The following is an 18,095-nucleotide window of genomic DNA, read 5'->3' on the forward strand; positions in this document are numbered from 1 at the left end:
GTTAACGCGTACACCTGACATGCTGGAGGCCCTGGCTTACCTGCATGACTCGGAGCTGGTGGCGGGCTTCCAGAGGCGATGTGGACTCTTCCTGGTCGAAGCGGCGCATCGCACACGAGGGGTGGCGCGAGCTGGAACCCCGAACCATATTGACCAATCAGGTGGTCTGCAGAAGACAACCTGGAGCCACCAGGACAGCAATTGCAACTACAAATATGAAGAAAATGTACGTATTCATGATGGAAGACATTAGAGCTTCTGTCTTACCAAAAAAGTCATGTTAAATTATGTCTGCCATTTTAATATAAACATATTTCAATATATTAAATTGCAACAAAATTTACACCAGGAAAAATCATTTTAAATATTGTATAAACAATCATTTTTAATTCAAATATATTTAAATATATTCTATGCTACAAAGAAACACTAATGTGAAATATTGTCAAAATACTGTAAGAATTTTAAATACAAATATATTTAAATACGTTAAACCAAACAACGAAATCTACTAGGAATGTTTAATGTTTCCATGATTGTGAAGATAATTATATTTAAACATTTAATTTAATTTTGATTATAATGATTATTTATTGTAATTAGAACACAAACTACACCAAAAAATAATCATTTTTAATGTCGTCTTAATAATTTTGAATGCAAATATATTGAAATATTTCAATTACAATCAAATCCACAACAGAAAAAAACACTCATGCTAAGTACTGTACTGTTTTAAGAATAATTTAAATCCAAATACTTTTAAGTACAGTTTATTCAATTTCAACAAAATCTACACTAGAGAAAAAAACAGCGCACCCACAAACATTCAGATTTATCACAAATAGTTAATGAGGCTCCAACTGGCTTTTCTCGTTTGTCTTGCTGCTGCTGTCTGCAGTGGTTTGTACAGTGACAAGTTGAGGAGGATGTTTACATTTGTCGGCGTGCCTTTTTGTCAACAAGTGGTGCATTCACTGCATGAACTGATGTTCAAACCAATTCAGACAAATGGTTCATACTTTGTCTTAAGTGTCCCTCCGTAACAGGGCACCTAGAAAGTCTAAACAAGACTAAACAAGTTGGTTTTTCACAGTTATTTATTCTTTTATACTCTACACCAGGGGTGTCAAACTGGTGCCATGGAGGGCTGAGACACTGCAGGTTTTCTTTCCAGCCAGTCACTAAAGCAGGTGATTTTAATGATCACACCTTCAGTTTGAGGGAAGGAGCTCATCAATTAAATCACCTGAAGAAACTGGTTGGAGAGAAAACCTGCAGCGTCTCGGCATGTGTCAAACTCGGCACGAGTTTGACACATGTGCTGTACATACAGGATGGGTGAGAGTTAAGTCCCTAAATGATATGAAAAATACTTTCAATATCCTTTAATTATAGAAAAAGTTCAATGACAATTCAATTGACACTAACATGCGATCTAATTTCTAAATTACGACAATGTTTTTGCTTTTACAAGCTGCGCCACAAACTACAAAAGCACTTGGAGAGCGCACACCTCCGCCAAGCGCCATAGTTCCCCCCATGTTGTGATTTACACCATAAATATTATTTTTATCTACATAATTAGATGAATTGACCATGAAAACATAGCATTAGCAATAGGATTCCGAATTGTAGCAATATTAGCTCAGTAGTTATTCACAAAAATCGCATTTTCCGTAATGGCGGCTTTCTTCTGGATCTACAGTAGCTCCATGGCTTTTGAAGGTACAACAAATCCAAAGGCACACTCCAGATTCCACAGTGTCTCGACTGTACATCATGGCGTTTGTGGCATGTTTATAGCTTCATTTGTTGTCTTGCTATGATGAAAACTCCTAAAGTCTCCTATTTTTCCATATTCTGGGTCATAGTATCCGGAAGTATTCCATTACCTGGATCAGTTGTTGACATTTTGTAGAACCTGTTGGAAACTGGTCCTGTGTTTTTGTTTCCCAAGTGCTCTGACCATGTTTTGTGGAGTTATATGCACAAATGCCAAAAATGGTCCTATACCGCAATGTTAAGGAATCCTTGGAAAAAAAAAAAGAAAAAAGAATTCCTGGATCCAGACGGCGATCCAAATCAGCCCCAGAATGTAATCAGTTCTTCCATATCCCATTTCTGACAATTCCTGAAAATTTCATCCAAATAATCCGTTGAGAACTTTTCCAAGTTATTTTGAACACAAACAAACAAACACCGGCAAAAACGTAACCTCTGCGCTTTCGGTAACAAATGGTGCCATTTTCCTTGAGCAAACTGTCGTTAGCATGCTCCTTGCTCTCCCGTCCCTCAGTAAGCCGTGCTAGCCAGGGCGAGTTGGCTCTGCTGCTCCGGTTCTATCATTCACCAGCTTACATGAGGAGTGATCGCATTAATCCATTGGCTTTTTTCCATTTGCCTTTATGACGTGAATGAATGTACTGTCTTGTGAGTCATTTTCAGTCTTTCTATTCCATCCGTCCATCTTCTATGCTGCTTATCCTCACTAGGGTCGTGGGTATGCTGGAGCCTATCCCAGCTGACTTCGGGCACGAGGCGGGGTACACCCTGGACTGGTCGCCATATAACCATTCATGCTCACATTCATACCTACGGACAATTTAGAGCCACTAGTTAAGCTAATGAAATGTGGAATGTGGGAGGAAACCCACGCATGCACGGGGGAACATGCAGACTCCACTCAGAGATGCCCAAGCAGAGATTCGAACACAGATCTTCCTGATTTCCTGACTGTGGTCAACATGCCAACCACTCGGCCACCGTGCGGCCCCGTCTGTCTATTTAAAGTATCTCACTTGACAGCATGAAATTGCGGCTCGCACTGTTGCACCATCGTGCAGCCCTAATAGGGAATTACTTTTCACCCACCCTGGAGGTCACCTTTAATGAGCTGCAACAACAACACAACACTGACATGCAAGATGCGATCATGCTCCGTGTGCTACCTTCGCCCAATGCCGTGTTCATTGTTCATTGTTTTGAATGTTGTGACAGGGTTGCATCAAGCCAAAGTATGAAGTGAGGAACTGGCTGCTGCACATCCTCTTTCTGTTCTCGGCTGGCCTGGGGCATGAGGTCTTTTACATCACCTGTCTGCCGTGTATACATTGGAACCTGGACCCCTTCCTGTGTCGACGCCTCGTCAACATGTGGGCCGTGAGTCCACACTACACTCTTGTGTCCTTCTGTCTGATGTCCCTCACTTTTACAAAGCGTCCTCTCTTCTCTCTGCTGTCCATCCTTTCACCGTTCAACCTCCTTTCATCCTTTCTGCCCCCTCCAGTGACCCGTCTATGACACGATGCATGTGCATATACCCTCAGGCCAGGGGCCACCAAGGCCAGACAGCTTGGGCCCTGGACTGAGAGGCTATACATGAAACATCAGAAGGAAATTGTCTTACCTTCTAGAAGATGTCACAAAACATGTCAGATTGCGCCTATAAACAGAGATTTTGACGTTTGTGTGACAGGCAGTGTGATTTCGTGCCCTTCGTGTCCCCTCCCTGAGCACTTGGCGAGTGCCCCGTGTCTGAACCCCCTGCTCAGCCCCCTAAGGGCACAAGATAGCATTCTTTTCTCATCCTGACTTCTCCAGGCCTCTGGATGAACTCTTATACTCTTATACTGCACACACACACACGCACACACACACTCTCTTCATCTCACCAGCTAAACACACCAATTCCCCCACCCTCAGGTTAGCCATTACCAGCTTTGCTCTGTGTTGTCCCCCCCCTCTGGGTGTAGCAGCAGAGTGTTTTATTGGCCTCATCAGTGCTCTGTGCTTTCTCTCTCTCTCTTTGGGTCCACCATTTGGGTTGCCCTCCCTGGGGGCGCATCGCCGTGTGCTGCTAACTTCTAACAGCGACCTACCATTGTGCTTATAGACTAATGCAATGTTTATGGGGGGTCTTTCCACTACACACACACACACACACACACACACACAGTGCAAAGCCTCAAGTGAGGTGCATGCATGTACTTTATGACTTGTGCACGAGCAAACACTGCATGAGCGTTTGTTGTTGGTAAAAACGCCACTGAAATCACATCCCAGCTGTGCCGTTGGTAGTATGGAACCCGTTTAAGTCAACATCCATCGAATTGGCTCAGTCCCGTCGGCAGAAGCGAAAATAGCCGTCCGTCCCTTGCACTCGTGCATGTGCTTTTCGCCACGGGACGGCAAAGGATTTTTGCACTTAAGGCGGTTTGTTGACATCATTTGTGCAAAATTGAAATGGGTGCATTTGGTTCGCTGTGGCAAGGAGGATGAAAGAACAGCCGAGAAGGAAAAAGGGCTTTTGCGTCCTATGTCGAAGCGTTGAAGGGACGTGGCAGTTCATTTCCTGTTGCCCCTCCCATCCTTCCTTTTTTCCTATCGATTTTGGAGTAACCGCAGACTTGCTTTTGCAAAAATACGAGCGCGCTAATGTAGACGCTAACAATACAACAGCACACGTCGACATAAACTGACAGATTTTTATGTCGACAAAAGCGGACTGCCATGTCGGCGTTGACTTAAGATGGCACTTTTTTATAATAAGAACAACACGTGGACCAGGACTTGATTAGCTGGACGACTTAAAGGGGTTGCACCATATTGCAGAATGCTACACCTCGGGTACTTTTAGACATGGATTGAGGTATAATTGAAAAAGGATTTACAGTCATACTGCTACGTCATTGCTAGAGGCAAATTTAGGTTGCGTTGCTGATATTCATCATTTAATTTGACGATCATGTTATTTTTGTCATGATAATTTTTGAAAGGGTGGGTCTTGGACCAAGGGAAAATAATGTTACATTTTGGTGTGGAGCAGGGGTGGGCCCAGGGGCCACATCCGGCCCGCCAAGCATTTAAATCTGGCCCGCGAGTTGCTGCCCAAGTATTTTAATTTCAACTTTTAACATACAAGCTGGCAACATGACTTGCAAGCAGTCAATCAATCTGAGACAATCTAGTCGCTTTTTAGTCGCTTTTCACGTGCAGCCATCCAGACAACTCCCTCATCGTGGTGCCAAACAAACACAAGTCAACAAATGTGTAACACACAACTTCAACCTGCCCCCTGCACTGTCTGGGAAGTTAAAAAAAAAAAAAAAAGAAAAAAAAAAGAGAGGGACGTTCAAATACTCATTAATCAATGTTTTATCATTCGTAGTTTATATCGTACCGTATATCACATCCTTTACTGATGTACAGACGTATACGCTGTTTGTGCAAGAAAAGTGTCAACAAGTCAGCGAAAGCTCCAACTATCACCTGCTGGCGTCACACAACCTTCGTCAAAGAATCCGGGAGACTGTTATCTTGGGAGAAACTGGCACCGATGGTCGGAGGAAAGCAATCATAAAAAGGCAGAGGGGCCGAGCGATCAAGGCCGACTCTCCCTCCTTCTGGTCAGGAAGCCACAGGAGGACGTGAGGAGGGACGGCTAGCCCGGATATCCGAAGAATGTAAAATTATTCCGTCTGATTTATTTTTCAATACATTTTGTAAATCTAATACCAGGAGGGGAGGTCAAATTGGCTCAATTAATTTTTCTAAAGTGGTCCTGTTGACCTTTAGTAGGTTGTGGAGAATTTCATCTCCAAAAGTACTGATCCAAATTAGCTCTGCACCTTCCTAGGTCGCGACGTGCGTTATTGTGTGACTGCACAAAGCCACTTTATGGTGGCCTGAATACTGTCTTATGACGACTTGGGCTGCAGCTAACGATGTACTGTAGTTTACAGTGCTATAGAAATGTACCAGATCCTAGTACACCGTACTACCTTTTAGCTGCATGCAGGTTGTAAAGCATCATTTGTGATACAGTCCTTGTAGTTCTGTTGTTGTCTTTGATGTGTGTTGCCTGGTTGGTTCAAATAACATGCACTGCATTATTTATCACTAGTGTGTGACATTAAAATGGCTTGGGCATTTTTTATTGATGCCTTATGTCATATTTTAGAAAGATGTATATTCGAATAATGGTATTTCATACGAGGTGTATTAAAAAAAAATGTATGTATTCTTTACACTGTATTCTTTACTTGCGTATCTTGCTTGCTGCTGGAACAAGTGAATTTCCCCGCTGTGGGATAAATAAAGTACAAATACAAATACAATACAAAAACACTTTAACAAGTTTAAATTGTGTTTGCGTTCACTCTCCTTGAGCTGAACACACACTCTTCCTCATGTTGACAGTTCAAAGTCCGCCTCCACACGGGCCTCAATGAGAAAGCGCGCACACACACACACACACACACACACACTTGCATTGAACTCTCGACATGTGACCAGACTGTCCCTATAGGTCAGGCTTTTAACACTACTGCCACAAAGGCACCAGTGACAGGCTGGCGCGGTGGCATTACCCGAGGCAGCAGAGTGTGGTGTGTGTGTTGGTGGTGGGTGAAAAGGGGGCATCATATCATGCACGCACTTGAGCTGCATTGTTTGAAGCCAGTGGAGGGGGCCTACTGGTTGACTGTGCACGCACACACACAGTATGGCTTGTTGTATGAATGCAGCCATGGTGAATATATGAGGTCAGGCATGCCTAACGAGCTCAGCATTGCCGTGGCCTCTGTTTATTGTCCATTTCATGGTACCAGTTGTGTGTCTGTCAGTAGGTGGATGCAAATATTGCAGTGGAATAACGTTATTCTCAAGTTTGACCACACAAGACAGACGTCATTTCTAATAGCCTGCCTCATTTGGGAGGTTTTGTTTGCAGCAGATTAGTAGTTTGCATGTTAGGTTCATCAGAGACTCAGGTGGGAACGTGAACGTGAAAGGTTGTTTTTCCTGTACGTGTCCCATGGCAACCAGTTCAGAGTACCGAAGTCGGCGGGGAAACGTGACCCTAATGAGGTCAAGCAGTGTAGAAAATGGACATGAAGGATTGTTCATAAACTTGTTCAAGTAACAACAAAGCCGGCCGCTCAGAAGACATAATTGGGATGTACACCAGCGGTCAACGGTTTAGTTTTACAACACCCCAATTTCTCTGGAGGAAAGAGCTATATTTGGAAGTCTTAAGAATAAATGAAGAATAAATAAATAAAAGAATAAATGACTTTCTCCAGTTCAATGCTCTTCAGCTGATGCTCACGACGGTGTAGTACCACAGTGTGCTCCCAACAGTGTTTTCATGCAGACAGAGGAGGTAGTAAGTACTCCAGGACTTGGAACACCTGTAGGAATGAGTAGCACCAGCTGCCAAGGCTTGATCAACCCCCACTTCTGCAGAACAGCTTTAAATTGTTGACCCATTTTGTGGTCCCTGAAACAGGCCTTTTTGTATCATTCTGAAATACACATTCTTTTTCAGTTTTTTTAACCGCTGGCACTTCATCACTTAGCTTTGTACCATTTCAAGATATTCATTGGACTTGAACGAATCGGATTTCAATAAATAACTGGAAAAATTGGGGTGTTCTAAAACTTTTTACCGGAAGTATACGATGTCAGGGGGTGTCCAAAGTGTGGCCCACAGGCCTTTTTCAGCCGACAGCTTGTTTTTTATTGGCCATCAGCATAATCTGAAAATAAAATAAATTATTAATAAGACGTATTATTAGTTAAGATGTTTCGTTATGCTAGCATGGCATACATTCACCTGCACCGGGTTGGTTTTAGCATCTTTAATGTACAATCAAAGAGGGCTCCCCCCACATCCTTTTCCCCCAGGTGTTTGTTTAATAGGGCCCTAACTTGCTAATTTCAGGGGCTTTTAAAATGATTTTGGATCCCAGTGGGGCATTTTTTTTTTAATACAATAGATTCCATTAATCCTCAGTTGTGTACTGGGTAGATCTGCATTCTTCTCCTCTTGGCCTACATGCTCGGCTTATACAGCCTCCCCCCGGGCACTCCTACTCTGTTGTGGTTGAGGGTCGGCTGTAATATCACTACATTTACATTTACAAGCCTGCCTTTATTTCTTTCCGATGAGTTTTAGTATCGCTGGTAATAGCAACCTTTCCATTTTATCCCTTAAACAGCCACATTGGTCTCTCTTTGCACTATGGCAGCCATTCATTAAATATACAAGGCAAAGCTTTAAATAAACCTGAGCCGAGTGGGCTGCTTCTCTGAGGAAGAGAGACAAAAAAAGAGAGTAGACAGCACTTTTGGAGTACATTCCTAAATCACATGACATGACATCCCGTATGTATATAGATGTAATATATCGCGTACGTATCCAGAGTATGTTTGATGACGCCGTGCTGGCAGTCCTCACCTCCTTTATTCAGCAGCTTTTCAATTGATATCATCTCTTCACTCAAGTGGGCATAGTGATCACTAATTCATGAGCGTGTGGTTGGTTTTAGAGCATGGCCTCATTGGGATTTGTGCTCACTGTTATGTCATCTTGATTTTTACAGCTTCCTTTTCCATTACTGTTACTTAATGGTGTGGAAATGTGACTACATTATGATAGATGAAGACCACAGGAAATCAGCTACACCCCCCTTGGATTAGGGACAGGACTATGACATTTCTGCCTTTATTAAGATAATAAAACTCTTTTGATTGACTTTGTCAGATTCGTTTAACTTTGTGTGTGTAGTTTGATGTGTTTAGTGGATTTAATTAGCACTACACGTGCACATCAAAAAGGGGCTTGATTGTTCTGTCAGGTTTTTTTTTTTTGTTTGTTTATAAAAAAAAAAGCTTTGTTATTTATTTATTTATTTATTTATTATTATTATTATTAATGCATATGTATATACATATATATATATATATACACTATCTATTATGTATTATCCTGACTATCACAGAAAACATGACATGGAATGCAGGAAGTGAACTACATGTACTGTACAGGATGTAGAATGGAAGGGGGGTAGGATTAAATAAGCTTTGCTTCTTCCTACTCCTTTTGGACATGAGGAACTGTGAAATAATGATTCATGAGATGTATTCCATTGTAACCTTCATGTTCAAATAAAGTAAACCAAACATCGAGAGTCTCAGGTGAGGGTATAGTTGTTGTATACTGTAGCTGTGTCCAAAGTGCGGCCCGCGGGCCATTTTCGGCCCACAGCTAATTTTTTATTGGCTCCTCGACATTCTTAAAATAACGTGAATTCATTATTAATGAGATGTATTATTACATATTAGACTAATTTGCTTTGTCACGTGTAACACGACGGAAAGATGTTTTGTTTAGATTGGTTTTAAAGGGATAGTTCGCATTTTTTTGACATGAAGTTGTCCCCTAAGTTGGTCCCCTAAGTCCAGTTCTGGTCGGATTTCGGTGATGAAGAACGTAGTTCCACCTATTCGCTGGGGTTACACAAGTGAGGAGTTTGGCTTCTCAAAACAAAATGTGTTCAAAAGAGTCATACATATGCGTCACAAAAATGCCTCCTCGGAAGAATCAGTCCTCACAAATCGCTTGGTGTTATATTTGCCTCCCACCGTATCCCTGCGCATCGTCGCCTGTCCATCCTTGTGTATGTGACGAAGACGCTCGCATCTTCTTCTGCTGTGGAACACACACGGAAACAAGATGGCCATGGCGTTCCATCGTGAAAGAAGATGCAAGCGTCTTCGTCACTTGTGTAACCCCAGCGGCTACCTGGAGCTACATTCTTCATCACCGAAATCTGACCAAATGGGGGGGTAAGTCCCTGTTGATGTACTACACTGCTGACGGGGATGTCAGACAACTTCAAGTAAAAAAAATCCACACTATCCTTTTAACATCTTTGACTCATTCAATACCAAAGATGTATTTATGCGTTCTTATAAACCCGAACGCCCAATCCCAACATCGTATTTATACATCTTTTTGGTTTTTTTGCACAAGAGGCAAAACGAGGTGATGATGCAACTCTCCACTAATGCATTTCACTTCAGAGCAACTTTAAGCCATAAAAAACAGCCACAAGGTGGAGGAAGTGCATTTGATAAGTTGTAAATAGTTCATGTTGTTATAGTTGTAAATAATTATTTTGATGTAAAACAACCGCTTTTTGGTTACGTTGGTATAGTTGTTTAGATATTTGAGCCGTCAGAAAAGTAAAACATGTTTGTGTCAGTCATGCTTGCAATGACTGGGAACTGATATTTTGCTGAAACTTACAGTATGTTCTACTGCTGATTACTAAAGAAATGGAAAAGGTAGAAACTAACTTTTTTTCTCTGATGAAAGATGGGAGTCTAATCTTTCCTTTGGGAGGTTACACGCCATAGAACACAATATTCTGTGCCTTGAAAGATGAAAGAATACCCACCAATCTCTCACCACGGATGTGTGTCTCCTCCCTTGCAGTTGGTGATGTACATCGGCCAGGTAATGAAGGACGTGCTAAAGTTGCCCCGTCCTCTCTCCCCACCGGTGGTCAAGCTGGAGACACGAGTCGACGCAGAGTATGGCCTCCCCTCAACCCACGCCATGGCCGCCACCGCCATCTCCTTCACGTTGTTGCTCAGTGCCCCCTCTAGAATCCAGGTGAGCATCACTGATACCTGGAAGAAAACAAGGTTCAATGATTCCTGCAATTACAGTATTATATGAAATATTAATTCAATTAATGAATGGAGGTTTTATTTTGAAAATTATACGGTGGATCCCAAAATCAAATTGAAGCCAACCATTGCTTGCACATTTACTTGTCATTTTCACCACACACGAGACATAAGGAGAATGGGTGATAATCAAAGCATGTTTCATTATATTTGTACTTTCTGCTTTCACATGATATTGCAGTGATGGGAGTATCGCGTATGGCTCTGAGGTGTGATTCACGGGTTGACCTAAAGGGGGCAGTGGCGTTCGCCTGCTAGTTAGAGTCAGCCCAAGAGAGAAGAATAGTTGCAGAGCCTACAGATCTCAATAAAAGGCTGATTTGTGCACAGCCATCCTGCCTCATCGCCATTCCGCCATCATGACAATATTTTAGTCTTAGCATAGCTACTGCGCTAATTTCATAAAGCTTTTGTACATGCGGAATCCTTCCGCAGTCTAAAAAATAAATAATTTGGTGTAGAATCCCGGGTACAGTGATAATGTCATGTTTTTATTTAGAATCTTATTTTGCGCTGAACAAGTTATGTTGTGGCATGCAGCTGCTTAGCAAGAGAAAGGACGTTGACAATGTTACAACACGTCCACAAACACAGACAGATTTCTGGGTCTCGTGGGATCTCTAGGGCACAAAATTAATGTCGACATAAGCGTTCGACCGTGTACGTCGACGTCGACTTAAGCAGGCACTTTGTAATGCTAACATGGTGGACTGGGACTTGAGTTGTTGACATAAGCGGGTTCCACTGGATTATTATTTCAATTATTTATGCAATTTTAGCCCTTCTGCTGAGGACTTCCTGGTTTTTGTGCATGTGTGATTTATTTTAAAGTCTGTAATTAACCCCAGAAATGTGTTTTTATTTGTGCTTGGCAATTTTTTTTCTCCTGCAAACCACCTATTTCATTTTAACATTTTAAGTTAGTTTGTTCTTCCCAGGTAAGTTCTCACCAGAACAAAAACTGTGTGTCATCAGCAAAAATAAATAAATAAATCCAGGGGTCACTGTGAAGTTTTAAAAACATTTTCAAAAGGGTGGCTGATCATTTTTCTTCATGCTGTTGACATGATGCCATTGTTGGCACACTGTGATTCATTCAAATAAGGAGCTTATTATCAGAGCCAAAACAGAGGCCTGCAGAGCATCCGCAATGCATTCACTGGCTTTCTCACTGTGGGACGGGGGGAGCGACCCACTGTCCATCAAACAGTCCTTTCTGAGCTGTTGGACAATGGGTGGTGAGGGGCGGGGGCCAGCAATCATCATCCGTCTCCATCAGCCACATCAGTCGAGCTACTTTTAAAGTCTCTTGATGGACTCAACAGAGTCCATGACTGTCAGTCTACATCCCCACTTCCCGCCTCTTCCTCTTCAGGACTCCTCTGCCAAGTCAATAAAACCATCATGGACTACGTCTCAGTGAAGGAAAGGCTGATTTGTGAATCAGATTCTGGTTCGGAGAAATCCTTTTCAAAGCCCAACCCCCCAATGTACAGTATAGCGCGGAATGTTGGCATAGATTCCTGCAGGGTTGCCACAGATGAGTTGCAGAAGGTCCTGAGTGGTTAGAAGGCCTCAGGGCAACTCGCAAGGTTCCCCAAGTAGGTCAGAGGTCACTGCAGTCAATCACAGAGCGACCCCCTCCTGTCCCCTCCTCTTCATGAACTGAGTGAATAGGCTTCCAGCTGCAAGGACAGGAAAAGACACGGGAAACGGCAGGGAAGTGGATGGATGGATGGATGGATGGATGGATGGATGGATGAAGCTCACTCTTATCATGGAGGAAGAACCCAAGCACAGGTGAAAGAGCAGGGAAGACAAGGGGGGGCAGCCACTATCACTCGTATGTCACCTCTTAACAGGATGGATGACTTGCAAAAGGTTACCAAAAATAGCTCTCGTGTGCAAGGATGAGACACCTGCAAGAGAATTTCAACTCACCTTGAATTGTTTTTTAATGTTTTTCTCTAAACACCTTTTGTGTGTTTTTGTGTCAGTTCCAGTTTGAGGTGGGTCTGCTGATGGCTGTGACGCTGTCGACGATGGTGTGTTTGAGCCGTCTCTACACTGGCATGCACTCCGTTTTGGTGAGCTTGTCCTACCGTGCACACGCACATGCGCATGCAGCATTGAGCATTCAAGGCCAATGCAGGATACGTTATTCATATGTTTGGTTCACCTGTGTGGAGGATGTTTCAAGGAAATTCATTCTGTTCTCCAAACATAACGTCATTGTTGTACTTCACAGATGATCTGGAAAGATCAAATCTTTTCAAACTCGCCAACATGTGGGGCGTGCTCTCTTCCCACCATGCAGAACATTGTGGTTGATGACAGTGAAGGGTTGAGTCCTTTTCAACTGTGCAAACGGGAAGAAATTTCCAGGATATAAAATAGTCTGTAATATGAAAACAGAAGAATCCAAAGAAAATACGCACAAATGGAGAAAAATGATTTGAACAAACTGAGGTCAGTTCAAAAATGCTTTTCTTACGTGTGGTCGAACCAGCTCCACACATTGCGTGGGTTTGAGCCAAGGTGCTTCTGAATGAGTCAAGACAGCTGAAAACCTGGACTGTAAACTTCATGCCCAACACGGCTCTTAAGGTTCAGGGAGTGAGGTTTACCACATCCCAAAAAACAGATTTGGCCGCCGAAGACCAGGTGGAGTCCAGTTTTGGGAGCCTTAGGATCTTGTCTCTGCTATTTGCAGACGATGTGGTCCTGATGGCCTCATCGGGCTGCGACACTCCCTCCGGGTTGGGAGTGACGTCTTGCCCCAGGTGGAGAAGTTCAAGTATCTCTTGTTCAGGAGTGAAGGAAGGTTGGAGGGTGAGATCGACAGTTTTGATTTCAAGTTTGCTTATGTCGACAACCGCTTATGTCAGCATCAGCCAGTCCAAAGGGTGTTGACATAAACGTGTAGTAGGCTACTCCCATGGGAAATAAGTAAAGGCAAGGCAGAAGGTGGGTGAAGACAATTCCTTGCTCTGAAATGAAGGCCACTGAAATATACAGATATTTTAAACTTTTCTTGTTTGGAGTTTGGGCATAGAGCCCTTCAAAGCTTCGTATGCTGCTAAGAATGTATTCCACTCATCTCCTTATCGTTCCCTGACGGACCTTATTACAGTGAGGAGACGTTTTAGATTTGCATTTGTTCACAGTATGGATGACTGAGTTCTCATGGGTGAATTCGGTACACTAGAAAAGTCAACACATCAAACAACACAATTAAAAATAGCAGGTGTATACACAACTCACCTTTCACTGCGTCTCTTCCAGGATGTCATCTGTGGCGTTTTGATCTCAGCACTGGTGCTGTATGTAACTTATCCTTTCTGGGAATCCTTTGAGCAGTTCCAGCTGACCAGCAGCATCTCTCCCATGGTGGCGTTGGTCCTGCCACTCATCCTCAGCTACACGTACCCAGAGCTGGAACATTACAGCACCACAAGGGGGGACACCACCACCATCCTTGGGGTTGGGGCCGGATGCTCTGTTGGGTATTGGATTAACAAGCAGTTGGGGGAGACTTTTGAGCCCAAAGGGGTGCTGCCTGTACCCCTGCCCACACTGACAACACACACACTGGTCTTGGGCACTGCCCGCTTCCTTGTTGGCGTGTTTGCGTTAGTTGGAACCCGGCAGGTGACAAAAGCAGTCAGCTTACATTTGTTGTATTGGTGGTATAACATTCCAAAAAGCAGCAAGTGTGCCACGAGGAGGAAAGAAATTGAAGTGCCGAGCAAGTTTGCCACATACACTTCTGTTGGAATTGTTCATTCTTTTCTCGTCAATAGAATCTTCCTTCTACTGGGGCTAGTATGATTAGCCAAAATTCTAAAGTATTGAATTAAAAATGTGTATAATCTCCAATTGCAATGGCATGTATTTTAAGTGGAATAAATATGTACTTTATATCATCACGTTGTGTTCCTGTTATTATCCTGTTCATTTAGCAAGACTCTCAAAAGTAATGTACAAATTGCCAGCTCATTTATAAAATAAGTTTCGGTAAAATGTGGGCTGTCTCTAAGTTCAGATTGAAAACATTTCGAAAAAGATTTAGAAAATAAAGTCTTACATTGACAAGAAAAATGTAAATGTAGAATTTATTCTCGTAAATTTACTGCGCAAATTTATAAGAAAATGAGCCATTATATTACAAGAATAAAGTCGTCCGTTTACGAGAATAAAGTCATATTACACGTCAGATGGAAGATAGAGCATAGCTCTTCAGGAAGGAAGGAAGCTTTCCTCTTGCTTCAGAAAAGCCTTTATTCATAACGTGGCAGCAAAACAGAGCAGTTGAGTGCAAACAGATCAGCATGTCTCGCCCTTCTCACTTCCGCCTTCCTTGCCCCGCCCCGCCCCCTCCACATGTCCAAGGCCAAAGGTCTCCCCTTTTCATAGCTGTCTCAGGCAAAAGGGGACTTATGTGACCTTTGGCCCTGGGCAAAAGGTAATATCACGACTTTTCTCTCGTAAATTTACAACATTTATTCTCGTAAATTTTACTACTTTTCTTGTAAAATTTTTATTCTCGTAAATTTATGACTTTTTTCTCGTACATTTGACTTTTCTGGTACATTTACGACTTTCTCCAAATCTCAGATTATTTTTTTCAATGTGGCCCTTTTGAGTGCACAAGTACGGCCAAGTGTAGACCACCATTATGACCCAGACTTTTGCACTCAACGTTTTGCTGTACTTGTCAGTGTGTACGCACTTAAAAGACTTAAGCGCAAGTATGGATGTGCGCTAACTGAGACACTGCCGCAGTGATGAACACTGTTGCCGTCAAGGCGCCATCTTTGCCGTCGCCATGTTAAATTTCACCAGGGCAGGATGGATGAGAAGTCCTCAGTAAGTTCAGTAAGTTCCATCCATTCATCATTTATAATTATTAGTCATTGTTTTCTGCATGTAAACTAAAATTGCTCTCTGTAAAATGTAATTTTTGGGAAATTATCGGAAACATTGCCTAGGTTGTTGTACATTTCCGTTTTTGTCGAAACCTCTGGAACAATAACACAAACCGAGGTACCGCTGTATTCCATTTGAGACACTCAAGTGTTGCCAGAGAGGCATACATGCCCTTTTTAATCCAACATATTACAGCAGGACTTGAGCAAATTCTGTAGTAAATTCCTCCAGAAATTGCCAAGTGCAGTGGTGCTCATGACTAGTTACAATAGCGCCCTGACATTTCATTCCTGTGAGGACACATTGCTGATGGCATTGTCTGTGCAAAGCTTTGACTTACACAAGTCAGTATCACGTGATTCAAACAAGATCCCACCCAAGTTCAGCAAAGCCATAAAACGGAACCAGTTCAGCCAAAACCTCCTGACAGAAGGACTTTAACCGTATTAAACTGCAAGCTTCAACATGACAAATTAAATGACGGTTACTTCCAAAATTCAGAACATCTCAGCCGAGAAGTGAATAGTAAACGTTCCAAAAAATGCTGGTGTACTTGTCAGACTCCATTTACGAGACCACTTATCTGCACAGCATGCTCTCGTCTGCCAACTTCCCCTTGGAAGGTGAGAGGCAGATGGTACGGGTTCTTAAGAATATCGTACATAGAAAAAAACAAAAAAGATTCAAAGCGCTCAACGGCGAGAGAGCTTTACTGGATTGAGTGCAGACAAGAATCTTTTGCACTTTTGCAACTAAGGGTGCGTTCACTAATAGCCAGGTACCGTCTGGTCCGGACCAAACATTTTTGTACACGCAACAGTCAGGTTCACACTTTTTTGGACCAATTAATGCTCAGTTAAATCTGCTGTATGTGACTGGCTCAAGATCTCATTTTTGTCAACCAAAAATATATAAGAACATTACCACCGGCTAGCATACTGTTTTAAGAGAAAGTGGTTTTTTTGTTTTGTTGTTTAAAAAGCTGCCGAACGACCAAAGGTTGTTGGCTACTGGACCGAAAATATTTAAAGTGGTCTAGCGCACACCAGTGTTCAGATGCATTAACACTTGACCCAACAACCCGTGCTGTCAGAGAAACTGCACTTGAATCTGTTTTAACCGAGCCAAACCTGACTAAAGTAAACACGGCCCAAGATCCTGCTTGTCATTAGGGTCTGACGATAAGTTTTATCTACCGGGATAAATCCTTCCAATGATAATTGACATACCGGTAGGAATAATATTTTCAAAGGCAGAGTTGACGCTTTTGTTTTCCCTCTGATTGCACGCCGCGGTGCACTTGATGCATTGGCGCTTCACGTCTAGCGCCAGCATGGTCCGATGACGGCGGAGAAATCAGAGCCAGCAACAAAACAACCTAGAGAGAGACTATGAGCATGGCTGAAGGCGGCAGCGAAGTGTAAATTGCTGCTAAAACGGGCGGTACCTGTGTAATATGGAAGTAGTTTGGTTTACAGCAATACAGCAGATGTAGTACAGACATGTGGAGTAGCCGAGTGACTCAACCATACACTACATAACCAGCAATTGGACTTGGTGGTTTGCCAGGTGAAAACATGGCAAATGAGGTGGAGTTTCTCCAGGAATGGGACTTGGATGAGAAGAAACAAGTGTGTGTAACTACTGACAGTGGAGCTGTTGTGAAAGCAGCTGGTGTGCGTTAGACACTCTACACAGTGCCATAGGTAAGCTTATTTTTAATTATATAAGTTAATGTTTGTAGCTTTTTATGCGTGACTCTGCTGAATTTAATTATATCGTTTTTATATCGCCATATCGTGATACATAAGGTCCAGATCGCCCAAACCTACTTCTTAGACATGGTTGGTCCTAGCCATTCATATCTTGTTGAAGGCAGCCACATCCACTGACTGAACATATTCCTCGAAGGTGGTGATAGCTTCCTCCAACATATCTGTGCCCACTTTGTCATCCTCAACCACACATCCTATCTGGAGCTTCTTGATGCCATAACCCACCAGCACCAGCTTGGACTGCCCCCACAACAGACCGTCCATGCTGACGCTGCGGACACACTCCTCCATCTTGGCCATGTCTGTTTCATCGTCCCAGGGCTTGACGTCAAGAAGGATGGAGGACTTGGCAATGACAGCCGGCTTCTTGGACTTCTTGGCAGCATACTCGGCAAGTCGCTGTTCCTTGATTCTGGCCGCCTCTGTGCTGTCAGCCTCGTCATCTGAGCCAAAAAGATCTATGTCTTCATCACTGTTGGACGAGGTGGGAGGAGTATCTGGGAGAACAAACTGCTTTGCAACGACAGGAAGGTCAGCCCTTTCCCTGTGGAAGGATTTGATGTGGTTGTACCAGCGCAGGAGGTGGCACAAAGTGAGTGGGGGTGTATAGGGGATGGCATCAAAGACGGCAACGTCAGCCTGAGATGCTACAAAGCCTTCCATGTAGCTTTTGTCCGCCAGGAAATCATTTAAGGCTTTGAGAGCCACAAGTGTGCTCAAGTCACCAAACACAGTTTTTGTGGAGGCCACAGCCTGTGGGGATTTGACTTGAGTGGGGAACTTGTGCTTGAGGACTTCCTGCATGGGAACCTCGTGTGTGAGGCGCGTTTCAGCCGTGTGGCCACTGGA

General features: G+C 43.1%; 3 protein-coding genes across 7 annotated transcripts in view; 1 reads left to right on the plus strand and 2 right to left on the minus strand.

The window, feature by feature from the left end:
- The window catches only part of pax3b (paired box 3b), a 38,373-nt gene extending 38,312 nt beyond the window's left edge, over positions 1-61 (minus strand). For both annotated transcript variants that reach the window (XM_054795288.1, XM_054795290.1), the window contains exon 1: positions 41-61. The gene's annotated coding sequence lies outside the window, so the exon portion shown is untranslated. The remainder of the gene's footprint in view (positions 1-40) is intronic.
- On the plus strand, positions 1-14,462 carry sgpp2 (sphingosine-1-phosphate phosphatase 2). 3 transcript variants are annotated; one of them, XM_054795291.1, is made up of 5 exons: positions 1-226; positions 3,001-3,162; positions 10,286-10,465; positions 12,540-12,629; positions 13,828-14,462. In XM_054795291.1, the coding sequence occupies exons 1-5, from the start codon at positions 20-22 to the stop codon at positions 14,371-14,373; spliced, it is 1,185 nt and encodes a 394-aa protein (XP_054651266.1). In that variant the 5' UTR covers positions 1-19; the 3' UTR covers positions 14,374-14,462. The 3 variants fall into 3 exon arrangements, with proteins under 3 accessions (XP_054651266.1, XP_054651267.1, XP_054651268.1); XM_054795292.1 differs by lacking the exon at positions 12,540-12,629; XM_054795293.1 differs by lacking the exon at positions 3,001-3,162.
- Positions 9,686-18,095, minus strand: part of farsb (phenylalanyl-tRNA synthetase subunit beta) — a 25,129-nt gene continuing 16,719 nt past the window's right edge. The window contains exons 18-19 of one of the 2 annotated variants that reach the window (XR_008573250.1): positions 13,807-18,090; positions 9,686-10,482 (exon numbers count right to left, since the gene is read on the minus strand). Coding sequence is in view for 1 of the 2 variants with exons in the window: in XM_054795286.1 (XP_054651261.1) it covers positions 17,331-18,090 (760 nt within the window). In the remaining variant the exon portion in view is untranslated. Of the gene's footprint in view, positions 10,483-13,044; positions 18,091-18,095 lie in introns of those variants that run through there. The other variant, XM_054795286.1, reaches the window with a different exon arrangement.

Source organism: Dunckerocampus dactyliophorus, chromosome 12 (genome assembly GCF_027744805.1).
Source record: "Dunckerocampus dactyliophorus isolate RoL2022-P2 chromosome 12, RoL_Ddac_1.1, whole genome shotgun sequence".
NCBI classification, from domain to species: domain Eukaryota; kingdom Metazoa; phylum Chordata; class Actinopteri; order Syngnathiformes; family Syngnathidae; genus Dunckerocampus; species Dunckerocampus dactyliophorus.

What these genes read in the sequence shown, in the direction of transcription:
- sgpp2 (XM_054795291.1), top strand. Translation starts at nt 20, where the DNA reads ATGCTGGAGGCCCTGGCTTACCTGCATGACTCGGAGCTGGTGGCGGGC. An exon ending in GCCTCGTCAACATGTGGGCC is followed by an intron (nt 3,163 to 10,285) that starts GTGAGTCCACAC and finishes CCTCCCTTGCAG; the next exon opens with TTGGTGATGTACATCGGCCA. An exon ending in GTGCCCCCTCTAGAATCCAG is followed by an intron (nt 10,466 to 12,539) that starts GTGAGCATCACT and finishes TTTTTGTGTCAG; the next exon opens with TTCCAGTTTGAGGTGGGTCT.